This window comes from Chiloscyllium plagiosum, unplaced genomic scaffold, assembly GCF_037043375.1.
Source record: "Chiloscyllium plagiosum isolate Xiang-an unplaced genomic scaffold, Cpla_swu_hap1 HiC_scaffold_37, whole genome shotgun sequence".
Classification (NCBI taxonomy): Eukaryota; Metazoa; Chordata; class Chondrichthyes; order Orectolobiformes; family Hemiscylliidae; genus Chiloscyllium; species Chiloscyllium plagiosum.
In genome coordinates, this window is record NW_028270175.1 from 21246008 (window position 1) to 21272346 (window position 26339).

The window sequence follows — 26339 nt, forward strand, 5'->3', positions numbered from 1 at the left end:
AGTGGCCGCACCAATGTCCTGTACAGCTGCAATATGACCTCCCAACTCCTGTACTCAATACTCTGACCAATAAAGGAAAGCATACCAAATGCTTTCTTCACATCCTATCTACCTGTGACTCCACTTTCAAGGAGCTATGAACCTGCACTCCAAGATCTCTCCGTTCAGCAACACTCCCTAGGACCTTACCATTAAATTTATAAGTCCTGCTAAAATTTGCTTTCCCAAAATGCAGCACCTCACATTTATCTAAATTAAACTCCATCTGCCACTTCTCAGCCCATTTGATCAATATCCCATAGTAATCTTAGGTAACCTTCTTCACTGTCCACTACACCACCAATTTTGGTGTAATCTGCACTCTTACTAACTATACCTCTTATGCTCACATCCAAATCATTTATGTAAATGATGAAAAATAGTGGACCCAGCACCAATCCTTGTGGCACTCCACTGGTCACAGGGCTCCAGTCTGAAAAGCAACCCTCCACCATGCCCCTCTGTCTTCTACCTTTGAGCTGGTTCTGTATCCAAATGGCTAGTTCTCCCTGTATTCCATGAGATCTAACCTTGCTAACCTGTCTCCCATTGGGAACTTTGTTGAACGCCTTACTGAAGTCCATATAGATCGCGTTTTGTTTCTCTTCAAAACGCTCAATCAAGTATGTGAGGCATGATTTCCCATGCACAAAGCCATGTTGAATATCCCTAATCAGTCCTTGCTTTTCCAAATACAAGTACATTCTGTCCCTCATAAGTCTTATTGTCTTAAATGCTTCCAACACATGCCAAAAGCAGGAGCAATTTCTGATCAACTACATGATCGAAAGAACTGAGGAACCTCTACCATCACGATACAGTGCTCCAAACTACAATATTCTTGTAAAAAAAAACTGTCATAGCAACCCAGACTCTCTGAATGAAATATACCATTACACAGACACAAGGGACTGAAATGCCTCTTGTACCTATGTTGTGATTTCTGAATTAATTTTGAGTGAAAAACATATATTTCTGCTATGCAGAAGACATGACTGCCATGGAAACAAATACTTAATAAATGAGACAAAGCGAGGCATGTTGTCTTTATTTGAATTCATGAACATTTGCTCATTTAACAGAGTACTGTAGAACTGTATCAAGCTAGTATACACAGAGACTGTATACCCTATAATACACTTAAGATAAGCATGTAAGAATAATAATGTGATTTGATTGGCTAGTGAGCAGGCACTAATCATCAACATTTTTAAATTCATACTACACAGTCTTAAAGGGAATCATTTGCATGGGACTGTTACATAAGAATGCAAGTCCTATTGCAGTGATGTGTGTTTACACACCATAGCTTGTGTCACACTGATCGCTGCACTGGTTAGACAACAAAGCAGATCTAATGCTTTAATGCAAAAGAGGTAAAGTATTGAAAACAGAAACAGCAACACATGTCAGACACCTATATATATATTTATAAAATAATTTCCTGATGTGCCAAAAATTAATGTAATTTTGAATTAAGTAATAGAAAAGGGTCAACAACCAAGCAACAGACTCAATCTTCTAAAGACTAGGAACACAGGACTACTGCAAACTGCATTATTCTGACTTATCCGTCTTTCGCTGCTTTAAAAAAAACACTTTTGAGTTTTTAAGCCTTTGTGGGAAATCATTACATCAACCTTAGTCTGTTCCCCTCCTCTCTGCAGGTCTCATATGTGCATTACACTTTTAATAATTCTACTTTTTACTGTGTAGAATTTTGACCCAAATATTAAGTGAGGGAGAGGTTGGTGGTTAAGAGGGCAGTGGACAAGCTGTTTATCAAGATGAGGTGTGATGCGGGTTTGTGGCTTCCAAGTGGGGTTTAAGGAGGGAGAAAGCACCTTTGAGGGTCCAGGCTATTACACAAGGAATGCTAAAAGGGTTGGTTACTTTGGAATGTCCACAACTCCACTTGAATCAACTAGCAGAATCCCACAGATTATGCTTCCTCTTTGCTAATAATGAAAAGTGTAGGTGCTATCAAAGTTATCAGACCATGACTTTGGGTAACTATTACAGTGCCATTTGCCACATCTGAAAGCGTTGTCCGTGTCCCAATATATGCAATTTAAAAGGAAATGGTTAGTTTTCCAATCTGATGTTTTAACACCTGTCTCCCCTACACTACTGGGGTGGTTAGAATGTTCAGAAAATGACCTGTCTCATGCTTGAAGATTTTATGAGTTTTTTGCTCCCCCCCTCCCAGGCCATGTTTGAGCAATACATTCAGAATTTTGTAAACTGATAAACTGGACACTAGAACTGTAATTTTAGAAATAAAAGTTCACTTTTCTGTTCATTCCCATATTTGCAACATGAAGATGTCATTATGTTTTAATGTTTTCAGTGAATTTTCACATTGGTAAATGAAGGTTCAACTTTCATTTGATATATGCCAATATAAACATCGGTCCCATGCTCACTCAACCCCAAACTGTGCATTGCTCTAATGATTTCTGCACTGCTTTCACTAACCACTGTAACAGCACCTGTCTACACCTCTGATCCAGCCGGTCTACTGATGTAACCTCAAGCATACCTTAGTGACTTCCAGATTCAACTATCCTAATGCACTCCTGGCCATTTACCCACTGTATTCCCTTTTCAAATTCAGTTCATCCAAAAATGTTCTGCTGTATCCAAATTCTTACCTTATTGCAGCAATACCTCAATTTTAAAATTTGTATACTTATTTTCAAGTTTTTCCATAGTAATGCCCTTTCTGTAACCACCTCCAGCCCTACAGACTTCAGATCTGTATTCCTCCAATTCTGGCCATTGTGCAATCAGGATTTTAATCATTCCACCACTGGCCTAGTTTCCTAGGTCCTAAGCCTGTCAGTGCCATCCTGAAGCTTCTCTGTCCTTCATTTAACGTACTGTTCAAAATCTACCTTTGGGTAACCACCAAGCTTTTGGTCACCTTAATATCTCCTTGTGTGCCTTGGTCAGAAATTTTATTTTACATCAGTCCTGTTAAGCATTTCAATGTCTTCCTAAGTTGAAAGATGCTATGCAAATACAAATTCTTGCTTTTGCCTCAACCCCTGTTCTACTTTTACCCTTGAGTCAATAATGATTCTTGCAGTGGATCAATCCTAACATTGCAAAGGCTAATCTCAATCCCAACTCACTTCCCCAACTCCTGCATTGGGTTAATCCCAAAGCCTATACTTTCTGTATTATGGCCACTCCCGTATTATGGTAGTCTTATCCTCCTAAAAACAGTCCAATTCCAGCAGCTGCACTGACTTGATTCGATTCAAAGCCAAATATTTACTCCCTATCATACTTAAATTACATGTTTTAAACTTGTGCTTATCCTTGCACTATAACCTCAGCTTGCATTCTGGAATTTTGCTTTTACCTGCTCCACTTCCACTCTTCATTCTTCCTAAATTCTGTCTTTTTGTCTGATTTTGAATTGGTATTTCAACATAATGACAAACACATGCAGATTTGAAAGGGATATGTTGTTACTGAAGATTGTGGTTTGCAAGTCTATCCTTCTTGGCTCAGAGAAGAAAGTTTATTATACTCTGACAAATTAAGCTTTAACATTATTTCCAATAACTAAAGTTTACACAATGATAACAATATTTTTTATTAAAATTATGAAACTTGCTGGGTGCACCTGCAGGTCAGAGACTGAAGATAATATCATAATGGAATTAGATTATCCAGCAAGTTAGCACAAATAGAACTTCCACAACAAAATGAGTGGACTTTGTTTGGTTCAAGTATCAGAGGCCTTTGTGCTGCCAACTCACTATAGATCTCCTTGGTCAACACTTTCACATGTACCTAGCCTGCAAAAATACCTGCAGTCAATATAGTCAGGGAGGGGATGGCACCAGTAGCAACACTGAAATTTTGTTGATTTCCTGATTGTGTGCATTTGGGATAATTCTAGTACTAAATATCATTAGATAGAACAAATAGTTTAAACAGTGATGGACAAAACATGGATCGATGGAGAGCTAGTTACACTTCCTATTTCCCTCCTATAGCTCACACTATGTTAAAATCAAATTCTATCATTCTATTTCCTACTCAAACTCATTATTCCCTTAGCCCTCAAACTGTGAAATTCTTTCTTCATCTTTCCTGCTTCCTTCTACAATCCTCAGTCTATAAAAAAATGGCCAACTTGGTGTCAACTAAATTATTTTTCATTTTACAGAACCTCTCTCTAACTTGTCTTATTCTTGATGCTGGCCTGACTAGAGAGTTCAACTAAATAAAAGGCCAGCTGATTAATATTTTTGCAATAAAATTGGAATTGATTTTGTGGTTATACTTGGATTGGGAAAACCCATCCAGTCTGCCACATTATCACCATTATTATTTATGTCGCAGTTGAAGCCACACATTATGTATAGGTATAGGGCTTGCTGCTGGTTACTGACCTGTCATGTTATTCCCAGGCCAGCAGCAGTTATCTCAGGCTTATCCCTGGCATCAGTGCTGAACTCTAATGAAGCTAGGTCAGTGAAAGTTATTCAAGGCTAAATCCTACTGATCACAGGCCAGCATAAGTGATCTATATGATGACACAATCATGTGCAAAGAAAATCAAGTGAGAAAATGTAGTGCAGGCAAAAACACCTGGATACTGTCTCAGTAACTCTATGGACTGAGTAGGTGCCAGAGAGATGGGATATGACTTGTGAAATTGCAGCGTTTTATTAAAAAAGACAAATAGATTGAACAATTGTCACATACTTGAAAAGCTTGTATAACATCACTGTTTAGAATAATTGCTGTTCTCTGTGCGTTGATTATCAAAATTGTTGCAGTTTTGAATTACTTTGGGGAAGTAGTTGTTTCATGCAGCATGTATTATAAATTATTCACAGAATATCCATGGAAATCTTCACTTCCTAGACTTGTTCATTGAATTCTAATTCCTAAGACACAATTCACCTTTATAAAGATAAACTGTTGGTCAAGAGGAGTTGGGAATAGCAGAAGGAACACAATGATAGACAAACTGGAAGATTAACCATATAGGACTGAAGATATAAAGTGCTACATAGGATAGCTAGAGGATCGAAGGATTAGAGACACAGGAAGTTGTATTTGTGGAAATAGGGACAGCAAGACAAAAAAAACTGAGGATTGCAGATTGAGGGATATGGGCTAAGGGGTTGGAGATGGAGGGATAGATAAACTGTGAGTCTAGAGTTTAGATGGGACGACATACAGGAATTGGAGGAATAACAGTGGTGAACTGGAGGTGGAAGGACAGAAACTGAGGAACTGAAGATAGACATATTGAAGGAAAGGAGACAACTCAGATTGGAGCTGGAAGGAGAGACATTGTGAAATTGGAGATGGTAAGCAAAGCTGATGAATTGCAGTTGCAGACAGGTGATCCACAATGATGTTAGTTTCAAGCTGTCAAATTGCTCAGTTTTCCTGTTGGTCTTGGCTGGAAAGTAACTGGAAGTTTTTGTGGAGCCTTGTTTTACAAGTTATGTTTCATTGAATTTTGATGGTCATTCCTTTGAGTAACACCATAGCCAATTACTTTTAAAGGAGTGGCATTTACCCTTGCATTCTTGCATTCCTAGAATCTCCACCCACTCTGCAGCTAACATCATGTGATCATCTACAGCCAGCCATGAAATTCACTGATCCGCTCTGACTAATGATGCTTATGCATATTGCTACTGGTGCCTGTCCCCTCATCAAGGAATGACAGACATGTCAGATAAATGAAGGTTCCCAATAAGGCAGTCTGAGGTTGTAGTTCTGCAAAATTTGCTGCATCAATCTGAGATATGTTTGTGACAATACCACTGATATGTATACGTTTATTAAGCGCTGTATTATTGAAAGATATTAATAAAAGGCAACTGATTTTCTCATATAGACCCTTCACTGATCAGCTTCTGGATCCAGCCAGCAGCAACATTCTCCTTATTTCCAATATTGCTTCTCAAAATCTAAGGAAATAAATCAAAGTAGTTAATAATGAGCCTTATTTAAATTGGTACAAACAGCATTTGCTAACTGTAATGATTAATTATTAGAGAAACATTTGGTAGCAGCCATTCCTCTTTATGCTGTGGCACTGAGTTGACTTTGAGTACCTTGGTCTCTAGTCACTTATTGTCAAATGTAGTTGTTGATGAGCCAAAATTCAGGGTTGAGAGTGGGGATTGATATAGAAGTCGTTCTGGTATAACTGCTTTGTCAATACAAATTAACTATAACGCGACTGACAAATTATGGACACTGTTTGGATAATGCAAACTTTCTACTGAACTTTCCATAGCACAATGTTCTATAGTATGAGGTTGCAGAGGAATGCAACTGTCGCATTATACCAGAATACAGTGTATTCCATAAAATCAAGCCCACAGATTCCCAACCTAGGTGTGGGGGAATCACAGACACAGAACACAAGTTCATCATTACGACAGGTGTTGGAATAGGGGAGTGACATACTTTTTGTCTTAGCATTTCTGTTAGTATTTTACTAGCATGCATTTCTGTTAGTATTTTACTAGCATGGGTTGGCATCAGGCATCTGATGGCCACTTAAGAGCCACTTTCTGCTGCAGCTGGTATTTACCAGAGGTTTTGCCCTCAGCATGTCCCTCCTTCCTGACAATTAATTATGCACTGTTTGGAAGCCCACAAGCAACCTTTTATAGATTTGCTTGTCATGTTCCTTACATAATGAACCCTCCCCCCCCCCCCCCCCCCCACACTAATGCTGCAAGGCAAATGGCAAAAGTGGAGGTGCTATAAAGCTCTCTAGTAAACAATAATTGTCTACTTAAAGGCAACAATTGGCAGCAGGACCATATTCCCTGCCACAAATTACATCAGGGTGAGAATGGGATGGGGTCCTTTGCCATGGTGGAAGTTTCAAAAATTTGCTCACATAAGATATAGGTACAGAATTAGGCCTTTCATCTCAATGAGTTTCATATTCACATCTCACCACTGAACACACGGTTGATTACTGCTAAGTAACAATAGGACTGAGAAAAACGAAAAGATAAGAATAATGAGAATATTTCTAAAAAGTATGAAAAGCCCCAGTGTACCTCTATCTAAGTTCTTTGGGGGGATATCCCTGAGCAGTTCCACTTTCTGTTGGGACATTGCAGCCTTTTCCTTTAGTATGTTGTTCTTGTAGTCTGCTAGAAATAAAAACTGCATTATTATCATACTGCAACAAGCATAAATGTTCAAGTCAGCCGCATTTACCCTTCCACATGCCCTCAACTACCCCCCCCCCACGCCCCCAAACACCTGCCATCCCGTTATTGGACGCCTTGCCCATCTCATGCCTCTAAAGTTGTGACTACTGCAGGAAATGATATAGTTTCCTGTTTAGGAAATGACACACAGATCTTCAGTGATATAACATAGGATGTGCTCCTACCAGTATAATCAGATCATCTAATTCTTGACTGTCCTGTTGAACAAACAGGTTAATCAACAGAGTTCTGAATACTGGGATTGTCATCAATATATTTAAATGATCACTGGTCCAGAGATTAAAACAGTAATTTTACTTTAGGTGTCAGTGTGTCCACTTCCCTTGATGACTCAGTCTGTTAATGCACCACCTGTTGTAGCACTGACCCATTGAAGATCCAATGTATAATCCCTGATCTGTACCTTTATATGATTTCAGCCTGAGCTGGGTTGGGCTGGGTTTAGGGTATATTATTTAAGTCATATGGAGCTTAAGGGGGAATTAGCTTCAGTTCCTGATCACCATCTGCAGTTTGAAAGTAAGAGCGTACTTAGGAGTTGAGTTAGGTTATTGTGACTCGTGCATCCAACTGACAGCAAATTAGATAAATTGACAGAATGAGTGGCTATTCGAACTATTGCGTCTGTATTGGATATTTACTGGAACAACAAATAATTAAACACACTGTTCCATTTTCTCCCAATACACCAGTAAGTCATAGGTGCTTGTAATACAGTCTCCAACTGATACATTTCAGTTCATACCAGAAGAATGACAATTTAAATGAAGTACTTATATCCAATGAAACTGTTCTTCAGCATATTTCAAAGGTTTAGAACAGGAATTGTAAGAAAATAAACCTTGAAATCTAATATGGGAAATGTGAACCAGTCCATTTAAATGGAGAGATACTGTAGAATTTTGTGGTATAGAGAGATCTGGGTATCTTGGTACAAAGTATACATGCAGATGCAGCAAGTGATAATGAAGGCAAGTAAAATGCTGTCAATTAATTCAAGGGGAACGTGAGTACTGATTCATTTGTGTCTTCAAAGTGAGAGCTAGACCAGTTTTTGTTTGCTAGGGCAGAGAACACAGCATTTGAAGAGCAAGTGGATTACGAATCAATATAAATAATAATCAGTATAAACCCTCTCCACACTATAGGAGGTTAGAGATGAATTTTCCTGATTCCACCCTCTTCATTCCATCTTCACAACACCATCAAATTGGCCTTAGGTTGTATTTTTGTTTCTCTGTCTCTGAAGAAATCATAGGGCTGTTATGGGTGAGGAATTATTGTGAATCATGATGATTAAGACATCATTATTGTGTAGAACAGGCATGATGGAGTAGCTGGTCTATTCCTGTCTGGGATCACTTTATTCTCATTAGGAGATTAGAACCAGGCATGGGTGAAAAAAGAAAGCAAAATTTAAGTGTACCTTTTAGCTAGAACATTTTAGCAATGTCACACATACCTGGTTTCATTCTGTCATTTTTATTCAGTCTCAGGTCGGTTGTGTCAATCACAAAATCGTTGAGAGTAACATCTGTTCTTCTGTTGGTTTAAGAGACAAAATGACCTTAGCAGTTAGTGAAGCTCCAAGAACAATCCTTATTTATATTTATTTCTCTCTAAATTGCAGAAAAGTTAGTTGTTCCAGTGTAGACCTCTGCCTAAAATTCAAACAAAATTACCACCCATATTTCTGCATATTAGGAAACAGAAATATAATACCTAACTACCACAAAAATCAGGACAATTTGTTGTTTCTTTAAGCTGGTCTTTCTGTAAACCAGGCTCCCAAACAGCTGACTTTAACAAGGACTAATGCACACAGGAAGAAAGCAAAGCATCAAAAGCAAAAAGGATCAGGAGATCACAAACTTCAAAGAGGAATGCAGGAGACAAGCAGTATTAAAAAGGGGTGCACAATTGTGGGAGTCTGAGAGAGGGAGAACATGGTTAGGGAGCTTGAGAGGGAAAAGCATAAGCTTGACATAAGGGAGCAGAAGACAGGGAGCCTAAGATACAGAGCAGTTGAGCAGCAGCATGAGAAAGGGATACAGGAGATCAGTGGGAGAAGCAAAGACAAAGTGGTACTATCGCTTGAGGAGTAATCCAGAGATCCAAGTAATGTTCTGGGGACCTGGATGTGAATCCCAACATGACAGATAGTGGAATCTGAATTCAATTTTTTTCAAAAATCTGGAAATAAGAAGTCTAATGATGACTATAAACTACTGTTGCTTGTCAGATAAACCGATCTTGTTCACTAATTAAGGGGAGGAAACTGTTGTCCTTATTGGTCTGGCCTACACATGACTCCTGACATCAACCTAGGCACCAGAAGTGACAGCGTCAACCACAGCCCCATCGATCCTTTTAAGTTCTTTTTATCTGGGAGCTACTGCCAAAACTGGAAAACCTTGCTTACAGACTAGTCAAAAAAAGCCTCATATAAGTCATCCTCATGAAATCATACCTTACAGACAAAATCCGAGATACCACCATCATCATCCCTGAGTATGGCCTGTCCTACCAGCAGGTGGCAGAGGTGTGGCACAGTGATATTCAGTCAGGAGGGAGGTGGCCTCTGGATCTCATGAAATCTTGTGATATTAGGTCAAACATTGATAAGGAAACCTCCTCATACAGTACACCACCAAACCATGCCCCAATGTCAAATGACTTCTGGAAGAAGCATACAGGGGACAAAGGAACAGAATATACTCTAGGTGAGGATTTAAATGTCCATCAAGATGGCTCAGAACCACCACTATTGATCGAGCTGGTCTTAAAGGACATTGGTGTTGGACTGGATCTAAGGCAGGTGGTGAAGGAACCAACAAATGGAGCAAACACACTTCATATCATCTTTGCTGATCTGACTGCTGCAAATGCATCTACCCATGACAATATTGATAAGACTAACCACTGCACAGTCCTTATGGAGACAAAGTCTATCATGTTCAGAATACATTAGATTGTATTATGTAGCATTATCACAATGCTAAATGGGATTGACTTTGAAAAGATTTAGCAACTATATTCCGCATTCTTTTCTATTACCCTGACATACTTATGTAAGATATGATTTACCTAGGTAACACAGTAAACAATATTTTTCACTGTATCTCCATAGATTTGACAATAATAAATCAAATCAAAATCAACTCAAAACTGTGTACCCATGTACCTCCATTGGCCATCAGCAGCAGAATTGTACTCCCAACACAATCTGTAACCTCATGGCCTGGCAAATCTTCCACTTCCATTATCTTCAAGATTAACTTAAGAAATTCAGAAGGATCTTTAGACAGCACCTTCCAAATCCACTTTTATATAGAAGGACAAGGGCAGCAGATACATGGGACCACCACCACCTGTAAGTTCTCTCCAAGTCATTCACCATCCTGACTTGGAAACAGATCACCATCACATATCACTGGATCAAACTCCTGGAACACAATCCTTAATGGGATTGTGGGTCTAACATCAGCGCATATACTTTAGTGATTCAAGAAGGCAGTTCACTATGACCTTCTCAAGGGCAACTAGGAAAGGGCAATAAATTCTGGACAATCCAGCAATGCCCACATCTCACTGACTAATTTTTAAAATGATTTCAGACAGAAGAATAGGATACTGCAGCCTTAGCAAGGGCATGAAAGACTGCGAACCCAAGAGATAAGAGCAGGAAGATTAGCAACCTGAAATTGAGAATCTGGAGTTTGGAAGTCTGAGAAATGAGAATTGGAACCTGAGAAAGAGGAGCAAGGTGATCAAAAGCTGGGACAGAGACATAAATAAATGGGAGCCTGAAAGCAGTAGACTTTGATCCTGAGAGAGACAGAGAGCAGATGACTATATATCAAGTTGATGCCTGCAAGTCCAGAGTAGGAAATAAATTCAAATTGACATAGGAGCAGATGTGTGCACTTCCCAGAGTTAGCTACAGTGTTATGAAATGTTATTTAGGCAAGTGACCTTTATTCAGCGGACCTAAGAATGGTGCTAGTAACACCCACATCTGCAAATGCACGTAAATAAAATCCACTGCACAGGTTTTTCATGTGGGTATTGCGACTGTAGCCAGAGTGTTTGAGTCTTCTGCCAAAGAGCATGTTTTGTTCAGGTTAAGATGTCTGCAGCATCAGCTTTTGGTTTTCTCTCAGAACAGGCTGTCCTATCCAGGATGCAAAGAGGAGTTTTAAGAACTGCTGGCCACATGGTCAAGATCCTTGCATTACAGGGCTGAAGGCCTTTAACCAGAGGTCTTTGACCTTAATTCAAGGTTTCTCTGGTTAGTTGCTCAGATTATATTGTAAGTATACAGTCTGATCACAAGTTATTCAAGGAGTTTGTTCTTGATAGCAGTAAGAGGAAGTTGAATAATAAGTCAACACTTACGGTTGAGATGTCTTCACATTGTAATGGAGACCTGTAAAAAGGAAATTTCAATAGTGAGCTAAAGAGGACGCATGCATCCCTTAGATGCTCTCTGCTTACTGGGTTCTGAATCTAGGAATATAAAAACAGGAAGATTTTTGTCAGTTCCACGTCAAGCCTGCTCCACCATTCAATTAGATCATGACTGGTTTTACCTTAAGAAAAGATATACCAACCATACAGTGGGTTCACTGAAGTAATTCCTGGCATGGCAGATTTGTCATATGAGAAGACAGTAGCTCAACTATACCCTGTATCACTAGAGTACAAAAGAATGAGAGGGGATCTCATTGAAACACATGAAATTCAAACAGAAGTTGGCAGACTGAATTTAGGGATGATACCATGGATGGCAGGGGGTCCAAAACAAGAGATATAGTCTCAAGATATGCAGTAGGCCATTTTGGACTGAGATGAGGAGAAATTTCTTCATTCAGAAGATGGTGAGCTTGGGAAATTCTCTACCACCGATCACTGTGGGGGCCAAGAAAGATATTTAAGAATTTAGATTTAAGAAACCATTAGATCTCTAGAAGCAAAAGTTATCAAGGGATATGGGAAAGAGTGGGAATATGGTGTTGATGTAGAGAATCAGCCATGATCATGTTGAATGGTCGAGCAAGCTTAATGAACCAAATGGCCTCTGCCTACCCCTATTTTCTATATTATTACAGTACCTCAACTCCAAATCCTTACCTAACAAAAATAAATCAATCTTGAAAGTCTATAAAATCCCAATTGTTTCCTAGCATGTCCAATCATTTAAAGAGCAGATTTATATGATCCTTTGTATGAAGAAGTGTTTTCTGATTTCACTTTTGAATGTCCTAGTTCTAATCTTAAGTTTGTGCCCTGTTATTCTATGTTTCAAGATACAGATGTTAGTTGTATATTAATTGTGTTACATGTTATGTAGGTGGTGGACATTAACTGATGATTTATTAAAAGATATGTCAACAGAAACTGACATTGTTGGGTTAAGATGTCTATGCTTGAGTTGTATTCGTCTGTAAATAAACAAAAACAATACAAACATTGAATCCAGTTCTATCCTTCACCAAATGGATCTGTGCAATGTCAGTAAACAATGCACATGCACAAGTACAAACACTTCAGCCTATGAGCAAATTGGAAAGCACAGGATAGCAGCTCCCCCACAGGAACAGAGGCAAGAGATAGCTGTACAAATCTTGCCCACATATCTCCAAGCAACTGACTAGTTCGTAGCCAGCAATATTGCAAGTCTTTCTCCAACTCCCTACTCTGTTACCTGTATATCATGTGTGCTAGAAGACTCTGGGCGGGGGGAGTGTAAAAGGCAGGTAAATATAAAACCACAAAAAAAATTAAGAAACTTTAGACATCACCTCTTTTTCTTTGTCGATGGGTAATCAGGGCAATGATGGTTATCAGAATAGCCAAAAGCAGTAGCATTGCCAGGATGTATCCAAACTGATGAAGGAAATGTGAAGAATGCTCTGGAATAAAAACATTGACGACTTTTGGGACTTCAACTGACGTAGCTGCTAAAGACAAAGAAAAAAATAAACAGTCTTCAAAAATAAAGTCACTCATACATAATTTGGAATCCACTAACTGTTGATTTCCTGATGTTCTTGTTAGCATCACCATTCACTCTGGAACTTGGCTGTGAAATACAGCTCCATGTCTTGGCTTCACCATTAAAGTCTCTACTTTAAACAACTGTATAAGTTTGTAAGTTGACATAAAGAAAGAACTTACAATAACACTTGCACAACTTCAGAATGTCCTAAAGCACTGTGCAGCCACTGAAGTACTTAGGAAGTATAATCACTGATGTAATCTAGGAAGCAAGGCAGCCAATTTTCAAATACCAAGATCCCGCAAACAAGAAGTTGATATTGACAAGATGACCTACTTTGATTGAGTGCTAAATATTGACCATGGATAACTTGGAAAAAATTTCTCTGATCTTCCTCCAACGGTACCATATTATCTGTTATGTCATATAGGACAACAGATGGGGTCTTCAACGATGCACTGAACTGTTAGCCTAGAATATATGTTCAAATCTCGAAAGTTAGGCTTGAATCGTGATCGTGATCGTGGCTGCAGAGATAATGGAGGCATTGGTTGAAAATCCAGAACTGGCAGGATTATGAGAGTGTTTCAGCAGGTCAGCTCCCATTCAAGATAGGAGGGACACAGAAGGCAGGAAAATACAGTCTAACATCTGCTGTTGGGAAAGTACTAAAGTTCCGTAGTAAGGAAGAAATAGTAGGGAATTTAGAAAAGCTTAACAAAATCAAGCCCAATGCATGGTTTAAATGAAGGGATATCATGTGTAACACATTTGTAAGAGTTCTTTGAGGGCATAATAAGCAAAGCTGATAAAGGGGAACCGGTAGATGTCATGTATCTGGATTTCCAAAATGCATTCATAAGGTGCCACATTAAAAGTTCACTGCACAAATCAGGAGCTCATGAAATTGGAGGTAATACATTGACATAGATTGAGGACTGGTTATTACACTGAAGTCAAAGAGTTGGGATTAATGGGAACTTTTCAGATTGTAAATAATTAATGGAGCGCTACAAGTCCCTGGGTTTCAATTATGTATCAAATATTATTTACTTGTTGGAGGTAACAGATGTGATGTATCCAAATTTGCTGGTGGTGCAAAAATAGGTGAAGGGCATGTTGTGATAATGACATAAGGAATCCGCATGAGCGAGTGGAAAGGTTATGGCCAAAAACTGGACAGGTGGAGTTTAATGCAGAATAGTGTGGGGTCATGCTTGTTGGTAGGAAGAATCAACAGGTAGACTATTAGTTAATTGGAGACTGTAGTGATTGTAATGATGTCGGCCAGGTGACCTCATAGAGGTAATAGAATATGAGTTCCCTGATTGTACCAGCCCCAATCAAGGAGCTCTGGCTGACAGATATAAACAAGAGTGTCAGAGATTCTGTTCACTCTGACAACTGGTTCTGAGGGAGTGAGATCAGTGTCAAGGACTCTCCATGTGTAAATAAAGGGTGACCAGGTGACAGGATACTGGTCTCTATGAAGTTACTTGATGGCAACAACAAAAAAGCATTCTCTAAAAGAAATCTGCTCGCAATTGGGGTAAACATTTCTGGCATCATGCTGTCATTTGGGAAGCTTGACTCATTAAATCCTGCCATCAAAGATGGGGCCTAGCATGTGGAAAGAATGCAATATTTTTTCCAGACAGATGAAAAGCAATGAGTAATTCTCCTGACAGCTTGTGGACCTAGAGCTTTTTCATTTATTAGAGGCCTAACGTTCCCTGAGGCACTAGATACTAAACCTTTCAAGAGTTCACAGATCTGGTTAAGGAATAGTATGACACCAAACCTCTCCTAATTCTGAGACGCTCTCTGTTTTACCCAGCAATTTGAGAACCAGGAAAATCTGTAACGGGATTTTGGACTAGATTAAGACGATTGGTAGAGGCACGTAATTTTGGTTTAACCCTTAATGAGATGCTGAGAGACTGCTTGGTATGTGGGATTAATGATATAATGATGCAAATGTACCTACAAGCTAAAGCTCAAATGGACTTCAAACAGGCAGTACAACTGGCTTTATCATTGTGGCAAGTGAAACATATGAGTTACAGTGTTCCGATGCAAGTGGGCACCTTCGCCAGTTTGACTGAGTTTAGGGAACACCACCTGAGTGAAGGCAATTTTATAACCTCACTCAGGACATACCCTGAATAAAAGGACTCTATGTCCACAGCAAAAGCCCAAAACAAAGCCAAGCCATGGCCAAATGTTTAACATTTTCTGCAGGATCCGGGCCGGCAAACCATTGTAATTACTGCTGGTATGCAGACTTGAGAGAGCAAGAGTCTCACTAGATGTAAATTGAGCAATTGAACTTATAGGCCACATCTTGGCAAGTCCAACGACTTCTACTTTGGAATATTAAATTGCTTAAAAAAATCCAAATCAGAACCAATCAAAATAAAATCAAAATTAAATGGTCACTCGGTTCTAAGAGCAGTTAATACTAGCACAGTCATTTCAGTGATCACGGATTGCTCTGGACTCCAAACCTTAAGTTTGCATAAGACCTTGGCTAAACTGAGAACTTATACAGGGGAAGCTTTAAAGATTATGGGTACAACTTTGGTTCCAGTCTCTTATGAGAAGCAGCTGGTTCCATTACCAATGATAGCTGTAAGAAGCTCTGGTCCAAGCTTGATGAGGCAAAATTGGTTGAGAAAGATTCACATAGATTGGCTCAACATTTCTTGATTAGAAAATGACTACCTGAGTGAAGTTCTAACTAGTTCATAGTTCTTTGAAAATAAAGTCACAGGTAGACAGGATAGTGAAGAAGGCATTTGGTATGCTTGCCTTTATTTGTCAGTGCACTGAGTACAGGAGTTGGGAGATCATGTTGCAGCTTACCGACATTGGTGAGGCCAATTTTGGGATACAGCGTGCAATTCTGGTCTCCCTGCTTCAGGAAGGATGTTGTAAAATTTGGAAGGGTTCAGAAAGATTTGCAAGGATGCTGTCAAGACTGGAGGGTTTGAGCTAGAGGGAGAGGCTGGATAGACTGGGGATATTTTCCCTGGAGAAAGTGAGGACTGCAGATGCTGGAGACCAGAGTTGAAGAGTGGGGTGCTGGAAAAGCACAGCAGGCCAGGCAGCATCCGAGGAGCAAGAGAATCGACATTTTGGGCATAAGAGTCCTGAAGAAGGGCTTATGCCCGAAATGTCGATTCTCCTGTTCCTTGGATGCTGCCTGGCCTGCTGCGCTTTTCCAGCACCACACTTTTCAACTCTGGTCTCCAGCATCTGCAGTCCTCACTTTCTCCTAGTTGATCTTAACCTACTGCGAATCCTCTTGCAAGGATGCCTACCTTGAAGAAGCTCTCCTCCTCCCTCCACAAGGATTTCAGTGAGTCCCTCTCTCACTGCACCCCCCAGGTCATCTCCTCTGCCCTGAAGCTCTTCAGCCACGTCTTGAAACAGACTCACTACCACAGCCACATCTCATTCCTGAAGAAGGGCTTATGCTCGAAACGTCGATTCTCCTCCTCCTCGGATGCTGCCTAGCCTGCTGCGCTTTTCCAGCACCACACTTTTCAACCCATATTTTCCCTGGAGCGTTGGAGGCTGCGAAATGACCTTACTTACCAATATTGTATATATTGGTGGTCATATTTGGAGTTAAGAAGTTTCACTAATAGCTTTACAAATGTAGATAGACCCTGGTTGGTCTACTTAAAGAGGACAAGGTCACCCATAGCTTCAGGCCAAATTCAGCAGTGGGCTCTGATACCAAATGAGTATAATTACCAGGAGGCCAAGTAGCAAATGTGGACGCAGTGAGCTACCTCCCCCCGGCAGATACACTACCTGTGGTATCACCACTGAAAGGGTCCATAATGTGACTTCCTGTCACAGCTGACAATATCAGATTTTGGATGCAGAAAGATCCAGTCCTAGCAAAAACTGCTGGTGGTGATGGGAAAAACAAAAGGGCCATCACAACCAGGATTGAAACCTTTCTGGATCCAGTGCGACCAGATGATAGCAGAGGATGGCATAATATAATGGGGAGCAAGAGTGATTCTCCCGAGTAAAGGATGCTGCCAGATACTGGCTGAATTCCACCAGGGTCATCCAGAAGTTTCCAAAATGACGATGCTGGCGACAAGCTATGTCTGGTGGCCAAGATTGCATGTCAACATAGCTGTATTGGTGGAAGCAGTGCCCAGAGTGCCAACAAAGGCAGAAATTACCGCCAGTAGCTCCCTCACATTTGTAGGAATGGCCAGGTAAACCCTGGACTCAGTTCCACATCAACTATGCAGGTCCTTTCATAGGCTCAATGTTCTTAGTCATTGTGAGTGCCCACTCAATTGGCTGGATGTGCATAGAATTCATTCATGAAACACAGGGCTGACAATAGAAAAACTGCAGACATCTTTTGCAATACATGAACTCCTGGAAATGTTGATCACAGATATTGGGCCATAATTTACCAATAGGAAATCTGAGTATTTCCTAAAGTAAAATGGTATTTGTCATATAAGGACAGCTCCATTCCATCCATCATCCAATGGTTTGAAAAAGCAGTCCAAACTTTGAAGGCAGGCTTAAAGAAACAGCCTACAGCTTCATTAGATACAAACTGTCCTGGTTCCTATTTGATTAGGACCACCCTCAAGGGACTACAAGGATAGATCCAGCTAATGGGAAGAAGATTCCACACCAGGTTAAATCTGATCTTTCCAGATCAGGAGGAAGAGTGAAACAGCATCAGAGGCAAAAAACTGCACTTAGCCAGAGAGACAGTTTACTTCAGAGGACAAAGTTTGGAGTAGGATTCATGGAATGGCCCTGCACGGGTTGATGCAAGGTCAGGTCCACTGACATATAAAGTTCAGTTAAGCGATAGCCCTGAACAACACATGGACCAGATGAAATCTGCCAACTCACAAACAGTGCAGATGCAGAACATGCCCAGCTCCTCGAAAGCCTTTATGACTATTCAAGAAACTGCACATTCTCCCTCTTCATCAAGCGTTAAAGACACCTCAGAATCTGAGATGGAGATGACAGATGCTGCCGCCTTGACGCCTTTGCCTCTTGAAAATGAGAATTAATTTCTTCTGAAATGGTCTGGACACAAGAGGTGAGCTGCTGTGCATTACACACCATCTGTACCAGAGGCAGAGTTGGAAGAAACTGACCTGGTGCTAAACTGCCCCAGGAGGAACTACAGGAAAACAACTGGTCTATGTCCTCGGACTCAGATGGGGAGGGATGTAATGACTGTAACGAAGTCAGCCAGGTGGTCCCCATAGAATATGAATTCCCTGACTGGGGATGTTAACATGGTCTACTCAGGGAACCCTGATTAACAAATATAACATAATTGTCAGAGGTTCTGTTCACTCAAATCTGGCTCTGAGGGAGCTGGATCAGTGTCAAGGACTTTCCACATGTATATGAAGGGTGACTTGGTGATGGGATGCTGGCCTCTGTGGAGCTACTTCAGAGGAAAACTCCAATAAAATGTGCAGAAGGATCTAGGCACTCTTATGTAACAAAATGGTAGCATCCAGGTACAGCAGGTAATTAAGGAGCCAAATGGAGTTTTAGCCTTTTTCATTTGTTCATGGAAGTTGGGCATTGATAGTTATGCCAACATATATTGTCCATCCCTAGTTGTCCGAGAGCAACTAAGAGTCAAATACATTGCTGAGAGTCTGGAGTTACATGTAGGCCAAATCCAGGTAAGAATGACATTGACCAGGGCTGACAATAGAAAAACTGCAGACATCTTTTGCAATACATTAACTCCTGGAAGTGTTGATCACAGATATTGGGCCATAATTTATCAGTAGGGAATCTGAGTACTTCCTAAAGTATTTCCTTGAGGACATTAAGTGGATCAGATGGAATTTTATATAATCAACACTGGTTCCATAGCCACCATTACACTAGGTTTTCATTCCAAATTCTAATTGAATTCAAATTTAATCATCTGTCATAGTGTTTTTCAAACCCATTATCCTTAGAACATTAACTTAAAGTTCTGGATTACAACTCCAGTTGCATCATCACCATGTCCCCACCTTCCCAGATATTGCAAAGGATTGAAGTTTAAACATAGGGAAGTCTTGTTAAACCTGTATAGGATGATGCAGAGGTTACTACATACTATGTATAATTTTAGTATAGGGTGACTTGGTGATGGGATGCTGGCCTCTGTGGAGCTACTTCAGAGGAAAACTCCAATAAAATGTGCAGAAGGATCTAGGCACTCTTATGTAACAAAATGGTAGCATCCAGGTACAGCAGGTAATTAAGGAGCCAAATGGAGTTTTAGCCTTACATACCTACATACTATGTATAATTTTGGTCCATTATTTGAGGAAAGATGTCCTGCAATTTGAATTAGTTCAAAACAGATCAATAGGCTGAGTCCTGGGATAAAGGAGTTAACTTAAGAATGGCTGAACAGATTAGGCCTTTATCATTAAATTTAGAAAAATGAGGGGTGATCTTAATGAAACATGCAAGATTCCGAGGGGGCTTGCTAGGGTAAATGTTGAGAAGATGTAATTGGGGGAATCTCAACATCAGAGACATTGTGAAAGATTAAGGAACCTTCCTTGAACACTGAGATGCAAGAAATTTACTCATGCAGAGTAATAAATGTCTGGAATTGTCTAGTCCATAGAGTTTTTCAATTAGATTAGATTCTCTATGGAAACAGGCCATTCAGCCCAACAAGCCCAAGCATATCTCCAAGCACCTGTATCAGGAAGAGATCTGGAATACTTCACCGAACTCAAGACAACACATCTTTTAAAGCTAAAATACAAACCACTGTTAATCATTTTGAACACTGGCCCATTGCAACTTGAACTAACTGCAACTACCATGGATATAAAAACAGGAATAGGTTATTTATTTCCTTTCATTTTTTTCCACCGTTTAACTGGGTTATGACTGATTTATAGTTCAATTTTGTTGCAAGTCAGTTCTTTGTCACACAACAATGACATCAAGTGAAAGCATCATCTTCAAATTTTCAATGTGACTATGAACACAGCTAATTTTCTATTTGTGCACTAACTGAACATTTTGGAATCAACAGTGCATGCAACAGACCTATAGTCAAACTATCAACTATCAAATTTCCAAACATATTAGATTTCTCAACTAGTTTCCATAACACCCTAGCTGTCTGGAATGTTCAGCTGTAAGCATTCCCAGAATCCAGCACTACCTTATCAATGCTAATCACAGTCTTTCACTCCAGTTCAAGGAAATTTCCTGAATACAGTAACTGTTTAATATCAAACCCTTGTTTTCTTTTCTTGTGCCTCTGGAACAAGAACCCAATCCTTCATTCGTGGATTTAAACCAAGATCAACATGGTTGAAGACAGACTGGTGTTTCTGTTAGCAGCTGTATAGAGTTCTGGTCACTTATATTTTGACATATCTTTTAGATTTAAAAGTAAACATTCAGCTTTGCATCACATCACATTTGCATTTTAGAAATTAATGTGCTCAAATCATTTTATGCTCTGTTTAAAAATATTTTACTGCTTGGTTTTTTTCAGAGAATTGAAGAACACTGAGCTACTGGAATGCAGCCAGTTCCACATGGTTCCCATATGCATCGAATCAATTAACAGGATGCGGTTCATGTCTCAGAAACTTCTGGAAATTCTTAGAAGTGAACTTTCATAAAACAGTTGGGGATGTAAGACACCTTTTAAAGAAATAACAACGTCATAAGATGTGGGTATTAGAAGAGTATAATGAGGACAGGACAAAATAAAAAGCTCAAAGACAAAAAGATAATAAGATTTAAGTCGCTTGTTGCTGGCACAGTGCTGAACCCTGCCAAGACTGTACCATTTGATATTCGCTGGGAAAAATTTATCTACATTTTCGAATAGAAGCAGTCTCTTTCATACATGACAGCTTTAATACTCATGTTTTGTTTTCTTGCATTGAATTAAAATCTTAATCATTCTCTCTCACATGAAATTTTTTAAAGGTTTTTTTAAGATGGAAACTTGTTTTGGGATCCTCAGAACAGAATTGTCAAACAGATGGACACATCCAACACTCGTAACATTAAACTGTTGCTTACTTTGGATTTAACTGCTGCTTCCCTACTTTTTCTAATGGTTGTGTTCTGAAAGAAATTGAAATAACTGATTTCCTTCATCTGGAGACTTCAGACATGTGTTGAAGCATGTGCAGTTTACCAAAACTTCACTGTTAATTACTTTGCAATATACTGTGATGAAGTTGCTCCTATATAAAGATTAGGTTGTCCTTGTTTTTCTTTAGGAGATTGTAAAAATACAGATTCCGAAAAGTCTGAGTTTGGATGGGTTTTATGGCCAATTTGTTTACAGCTAACAGATCTGTCTCAGGCACAAGGCTTTCAAGTTAAAAACAAACTTGTATAATGAAAGGAGAGTGGCTAGTTCTCTCAGCTCAGCTTTCCTCTGGTTTGGTTTCTTTTAGCAGTAATTGTGTGGAAACGCTGCTCGAATTCAGAAGCAAGCTCAGGCTGGTTCTCTCTCTGCGACTTCTATCCTTTAAGAACTTGTGTTTGATTTTAGCCTTTGTGCCGATGGGATGTTTATGGGGATAGTTGCAAGTATTTTGGAGCAGCATCATTAATGGGATCATCTGTTAGGTTTTTCGAATGGGAAATGTTATTCAGTATTCTGTTTTCTGTTCTTTGTGTTTCATTCAGTAATCTTATAAATAAATTCTGTTTTGTTTAAAACTAAGTGGTTTGACCAGCTGATTCTCTCCTGGACTACTCACTTTACAGCAGAAGTGAGAGAAAAAGAGTGTTTGAATTTCAGAAATTGGCACTTAGACAGGAAAGTCAGCTAAAAGAATGGAGATGAAGGCTGAAGGTAAGCTTAGTGAGGAAGAGAGTGAGGATGAGCAAACCCATGGTAACCAAAGGCCTGTTTAAATATATTCAAGCATCGCCTAAATTTGATGAGAAGCATGTGGAAGCCTTTTTCATCTCATTTGAAAAAGTGACTAAACAAATGTGGTGGCCAGTGACCATGTGGGTTTTGTTGATTCAAACAAAACTTGTTGGTAGAGCTAGTGAGGTATTCACATCACTATCAGAGGGAGGTGTCTGGAGCATATCAGGAGGTGAAGAAAGCCATTTTAATTACAGATGAGCTTGTGCCAGAAGCCTACAGACAATCTTTCAGGAATCTAAGGAGGGATTCCGGTCAAACCTACATTGAGGTTGAAAGGAAGAAACGAAGTAATTTTGATTGATGAATCAGAGCATTAAAAATACAGCAAACCTACAACATTCTTAGAGAGACAATTATTTTGGAAGAGTTCAAAAATTCACTTCCTGAAGTAGTGAGAACTCATATAGAAGAGCAGATAGTTAAAATGGCAAGATTGGCTGAAATAGGTTTGTTCATAAAATCAAAGTTTGGCTTCCAGAATCAATTTCAGTCAATGAGGGATGGAAATTGGGGAAATGAGAAATCCTCACGTGGAAAGTGAAAGGTAGAACTCGGTGAAGATCATAAGGATAACTTACCACAGGATAAAAAGGGAAGCCTTGAAAAGAAAGAGAAGTTAAAAAGATCTGGTGTTTTCACTGCAATAAAGTAAGCCACATGAAATCACAGTATTGGTAGGTTAGGAGAAGTACTGGGAAACCAGATATAGGAAAACATGATAAGCCAGTGAATTTTGTTGGAGTGGTAACAGAAAGCACAGTGGAAGTGAGAGAGCTGCATCAGAATGTACAAGCTGGTCGGAGGTTGGTTAAGGAGGAAGTGCCAGATATTCTTAAACCATTTACTTGCAAAAAGTAAAGTTTATTTGCATAGGCTAGGAACAGCAGGTAAAGAGGTTACAATATTAAGAGCCACAGGATCCTTTCAGTCTGTGATACTGAAAGATGAGGAGATATGTACTTAAAGGACTATTGCCAGAATAGGTACTAGTGACAGGAATTCACAGTGAGACAAAAAGCGCTCAATTATGTGGTGAGGTTAGAATGTCCAGAGAAGAGTGGAGAATTCGTGTCAGGAGTACTGGACAAACTCTGAGCTGCAAGGATTCAATTTGTCCTTGCTAATAATATAGGTGATATACCGGTAGGAGGGTTGCCTACTGTGGTTGAAACGCCAGTGGAAACTCAGGCAACTGAACTATTGCAGGACACATATCCTGGAATTTTTTCTGACAGTGTGGTAATGAGGTCACAAAGTCACCAGCTGAAACAGGGGAGATCAAAGAGTACAGATAAGAAAGTTGAAGTGGAATTAGCAGAGACCCTGTTTGATCAGATGGTTGAGATAAAGCAGGAGCAGATAGATGACAATGCAGACATCTTTAGCTCAGATAGATTAACTGAGTTACAGCAGAAAGATGAAAACCTGAAGCAATTGTATCAAAAGGCAAACACAGAAAAGGAATCCGAATGTATCCCTGAATGTTATTAGCTTAAAAATGATGTCTTAATGAAGAAATGAAGATCGTCACATATTCAGGCAGATGAGAAATGGGCAGAAGTTCATCAAATTGTATTGCCAGTGTGGTATAGGAAGGTGTTGCAAGTAGCGCATGAGCTAACACTTAGGGATCATTTTGAAATGAGGAAAACACGAGCTAAAATACACAAACATTTTTACTGGCTTGGACTGCACAAGGATGTAGTTGAAATTTGCCAGACGTGTCATACCATGTCAGGTAATTGGAAAACCACAGGCAAGAGAAGAATGTGTTACTGATTACAATACAGAGGGAAGAACCAAGTTCAGATGATTCTGACTTGGACATTCCTCAAATTAAATGGGACAATGAGGAAGTTATCAAAAATTGAGATAAATTGAGCTTGATATTGGCATTACAACATGTTTATGTTACCAGTAATGTATCTGAGACAATCATGTACACTGATCATAACCCATTGAAGTTTGTGGAGAAATCTAAAGATAAAAATGCAAGACTGTTTAGACTCGAATGAGAAACACAGGAGTTCAGTGACAGGAATGCAACAGACTGAGGCAGAACGTAGTTGTGCATGTTTACGTGTTTATAGTCAGTGTAATGTATATGTGTGTTTTAAACTACTAATCAATTTTTAAAGGGGTTTTAAAATGAAGCCATCTTTGGATATTGATGGGTTTTTTTAAAGGGCGGTGGTGTGATGAAGCTGCTCCTTTAAAAGGGTTAGATTGTCCTTGTTTTTTTCTTTAGGAGGTCGTAAAAACACAGGTTCCAAAAGTCTGAGTTTGGATGAATTTTAGGGCCGATTTGGTTACAGATAACAGATACTGTCTCAGGCAAAAGGCTTTCATGTTAAAAACAAACTTGTATAATGAAAGGAGAGTGGCCAGTTCTCTCAGCTCAGCTTTCCTCTGGTTTGGTTTCTTAAAAGAACTAGCCAAGTTAGGGTCTAGGCTACCTGTTTGAAAGGTTATGAGGAGTCTGGCCTGGTCCATAACAGTACTAATTCCAAATTTATTGGTCTACCTAATATGTTCGAAGTGTTGGGGGTCTGATAATTAAACTCATTTGATTTTTGGTGTTTCTCTTCCCTATATTTTTCTTTCCTGCCTCAGCTTTGGTACACAGGAAAATATTTCATACGCAACACAATCTTTTCTGCATTCAAGACCCCTTATCATTCTGCAGCACTCACTGAACACAAAGCTCTAACTCTAATTTCTGAAGATTCTCTAGGGATGCAATTGGGTTTGTTTCACCCTTCTTGATAAATGGGACAAAAGCATTCAATTTTGTGGAGCTCCATCAAGAATGCTTGAAATACATCCAACATCATATTGGCAGCCAGAAGCAGACACTGGGCTATCTGGATCTGCAAATGAAAAGCCTGTTTGAGGATTCAGTTCTGAAAGTGGCTGTAAAGTCAGCTTTTCCAGCTCTCAAAGAGATTAATAAAGTACAACAGAAGCCTTTTTCTTTTCAACTTACTCTAATGCAGAGAAAAGGGGAACTTTGGTTCCACTATACTTCGCAGGCCACATACATAGGACCTAACTGGAGGACCAATGCTTGTCCAAAAGAAACCATGAGCTACTTCACCGGATTTATTCAGAAGAGGCCAAATGTTTAATTTTGAACAAGTCTCTGGCTTCCAGCTTTCTTCACAAACCTTGACTGCGATGATGTAGTTCAGATTTTAAAATGGGTCTAAATCCACCCCCTAGCTGTCAAACTGTCCTGAATAACAATCTTGTTGGTCTGCACTCTGACTTTTGGCATACACACTGAGGCCTAACTTTGTTAAAACATGTCCTGCTATTTTAAAATAGAAATGATGCTTCCTGCTCTATTTTAAAATGTCTAATGCGAAAAGAGTTCTCAATTATTAAATCCTTTAGTGATACTAGATACTGCTTACCACCTATTTGAGTTTTATCAAAGTGTCATTTGTATAATGGAGAAAGACTTTACACCTGAGTATGTGCCACTTCTAAGTGTCTGACAGCAATGAAAATTCTATTGTGCACTTCTAGCCATGAACTCAAAGTATGTGCATCAGTGCCGTTAGTAGAGTTTAAAGTGACCTTAACCATACAGGAATGCAAAATATGAGCTGTTTAAATACTGATGTGTAGAAAAACATTTTTTATGCAGTGAGTGATTAGGATTTGACATGCACAGCCTGTAAGTGAGACAAAGGGAGGTTCGAACATGGCTCTCAAGCAAGAATTGGATCATAATCTTAAGAGAAAAATTTCCTTGGAATAGACAGCCTGGATGGACATAATGGGCTGAATAGTCTCCATGTACATTGTAACCATTCTATAATTCAAAACAAGCAGAAACAATGGCTATATATGTGAATGAATGTTGTGTGCTGACTTCACACCTGGGACAAGGGTACAGTCAAGGTTCAGGACTAATCATTTCTGATTTTCTCTGAGGCCTGTATCAAGTATCTTGACTGGAATTTTTACTTTTTACTGATTTTCTCTGAGGCCTGTATCAAGTATCTTGACTGGAATTTTTACATTCTTGTTCGTTGTCAAAATAGTAGCCATCAGGACTCTTGTCCTTTCAAAGAATGATCACCTGCCC

General features: G+C 39.5%; 1 protein-coding gene across 4 annotated transcripts in view; it reads right to left on the reverse strand.

The window, feature by feature from the left end:
* Positions 1–1070: 1070 nt before the first annotated feature.
* Positions 1071–26339, reverse strand: part of LOC122540343 (matrix remodeling-associated protein 8-like) — a 62452-nt gene continuing 37183 nt past the window's right edge. For 2 of the 4 annotated variants that reach the window (XM_043675918.2, XM_087980445.1), the window contains 5 exons: positions 13088–13246; positions 11682–11712; positions 8746–8825; positions 7107–7202; positions 1071–5993 (listed from right to left, as the gene is read on the reverse strand). In XM_043675918.2, coding sequence (XP_043531853.1) covers positions 5968–5993; positions 7107–7202; positions 8746–8825; positions 11682–11712; positions 13088–13246 — 392 coding nt within the window. In that variant the 3' untranslated portion in view covers positions 1071–5967. The remainder of the gene's footprint in view (positions 5994–7106; positions 7203–8745; positions 8826–11681; positions 11713–13087; positions 13247–26339) is intronic. The other 2 variants (XM_043675920.2, XM_043675921.2) reach the window with 2 other exon arrangements.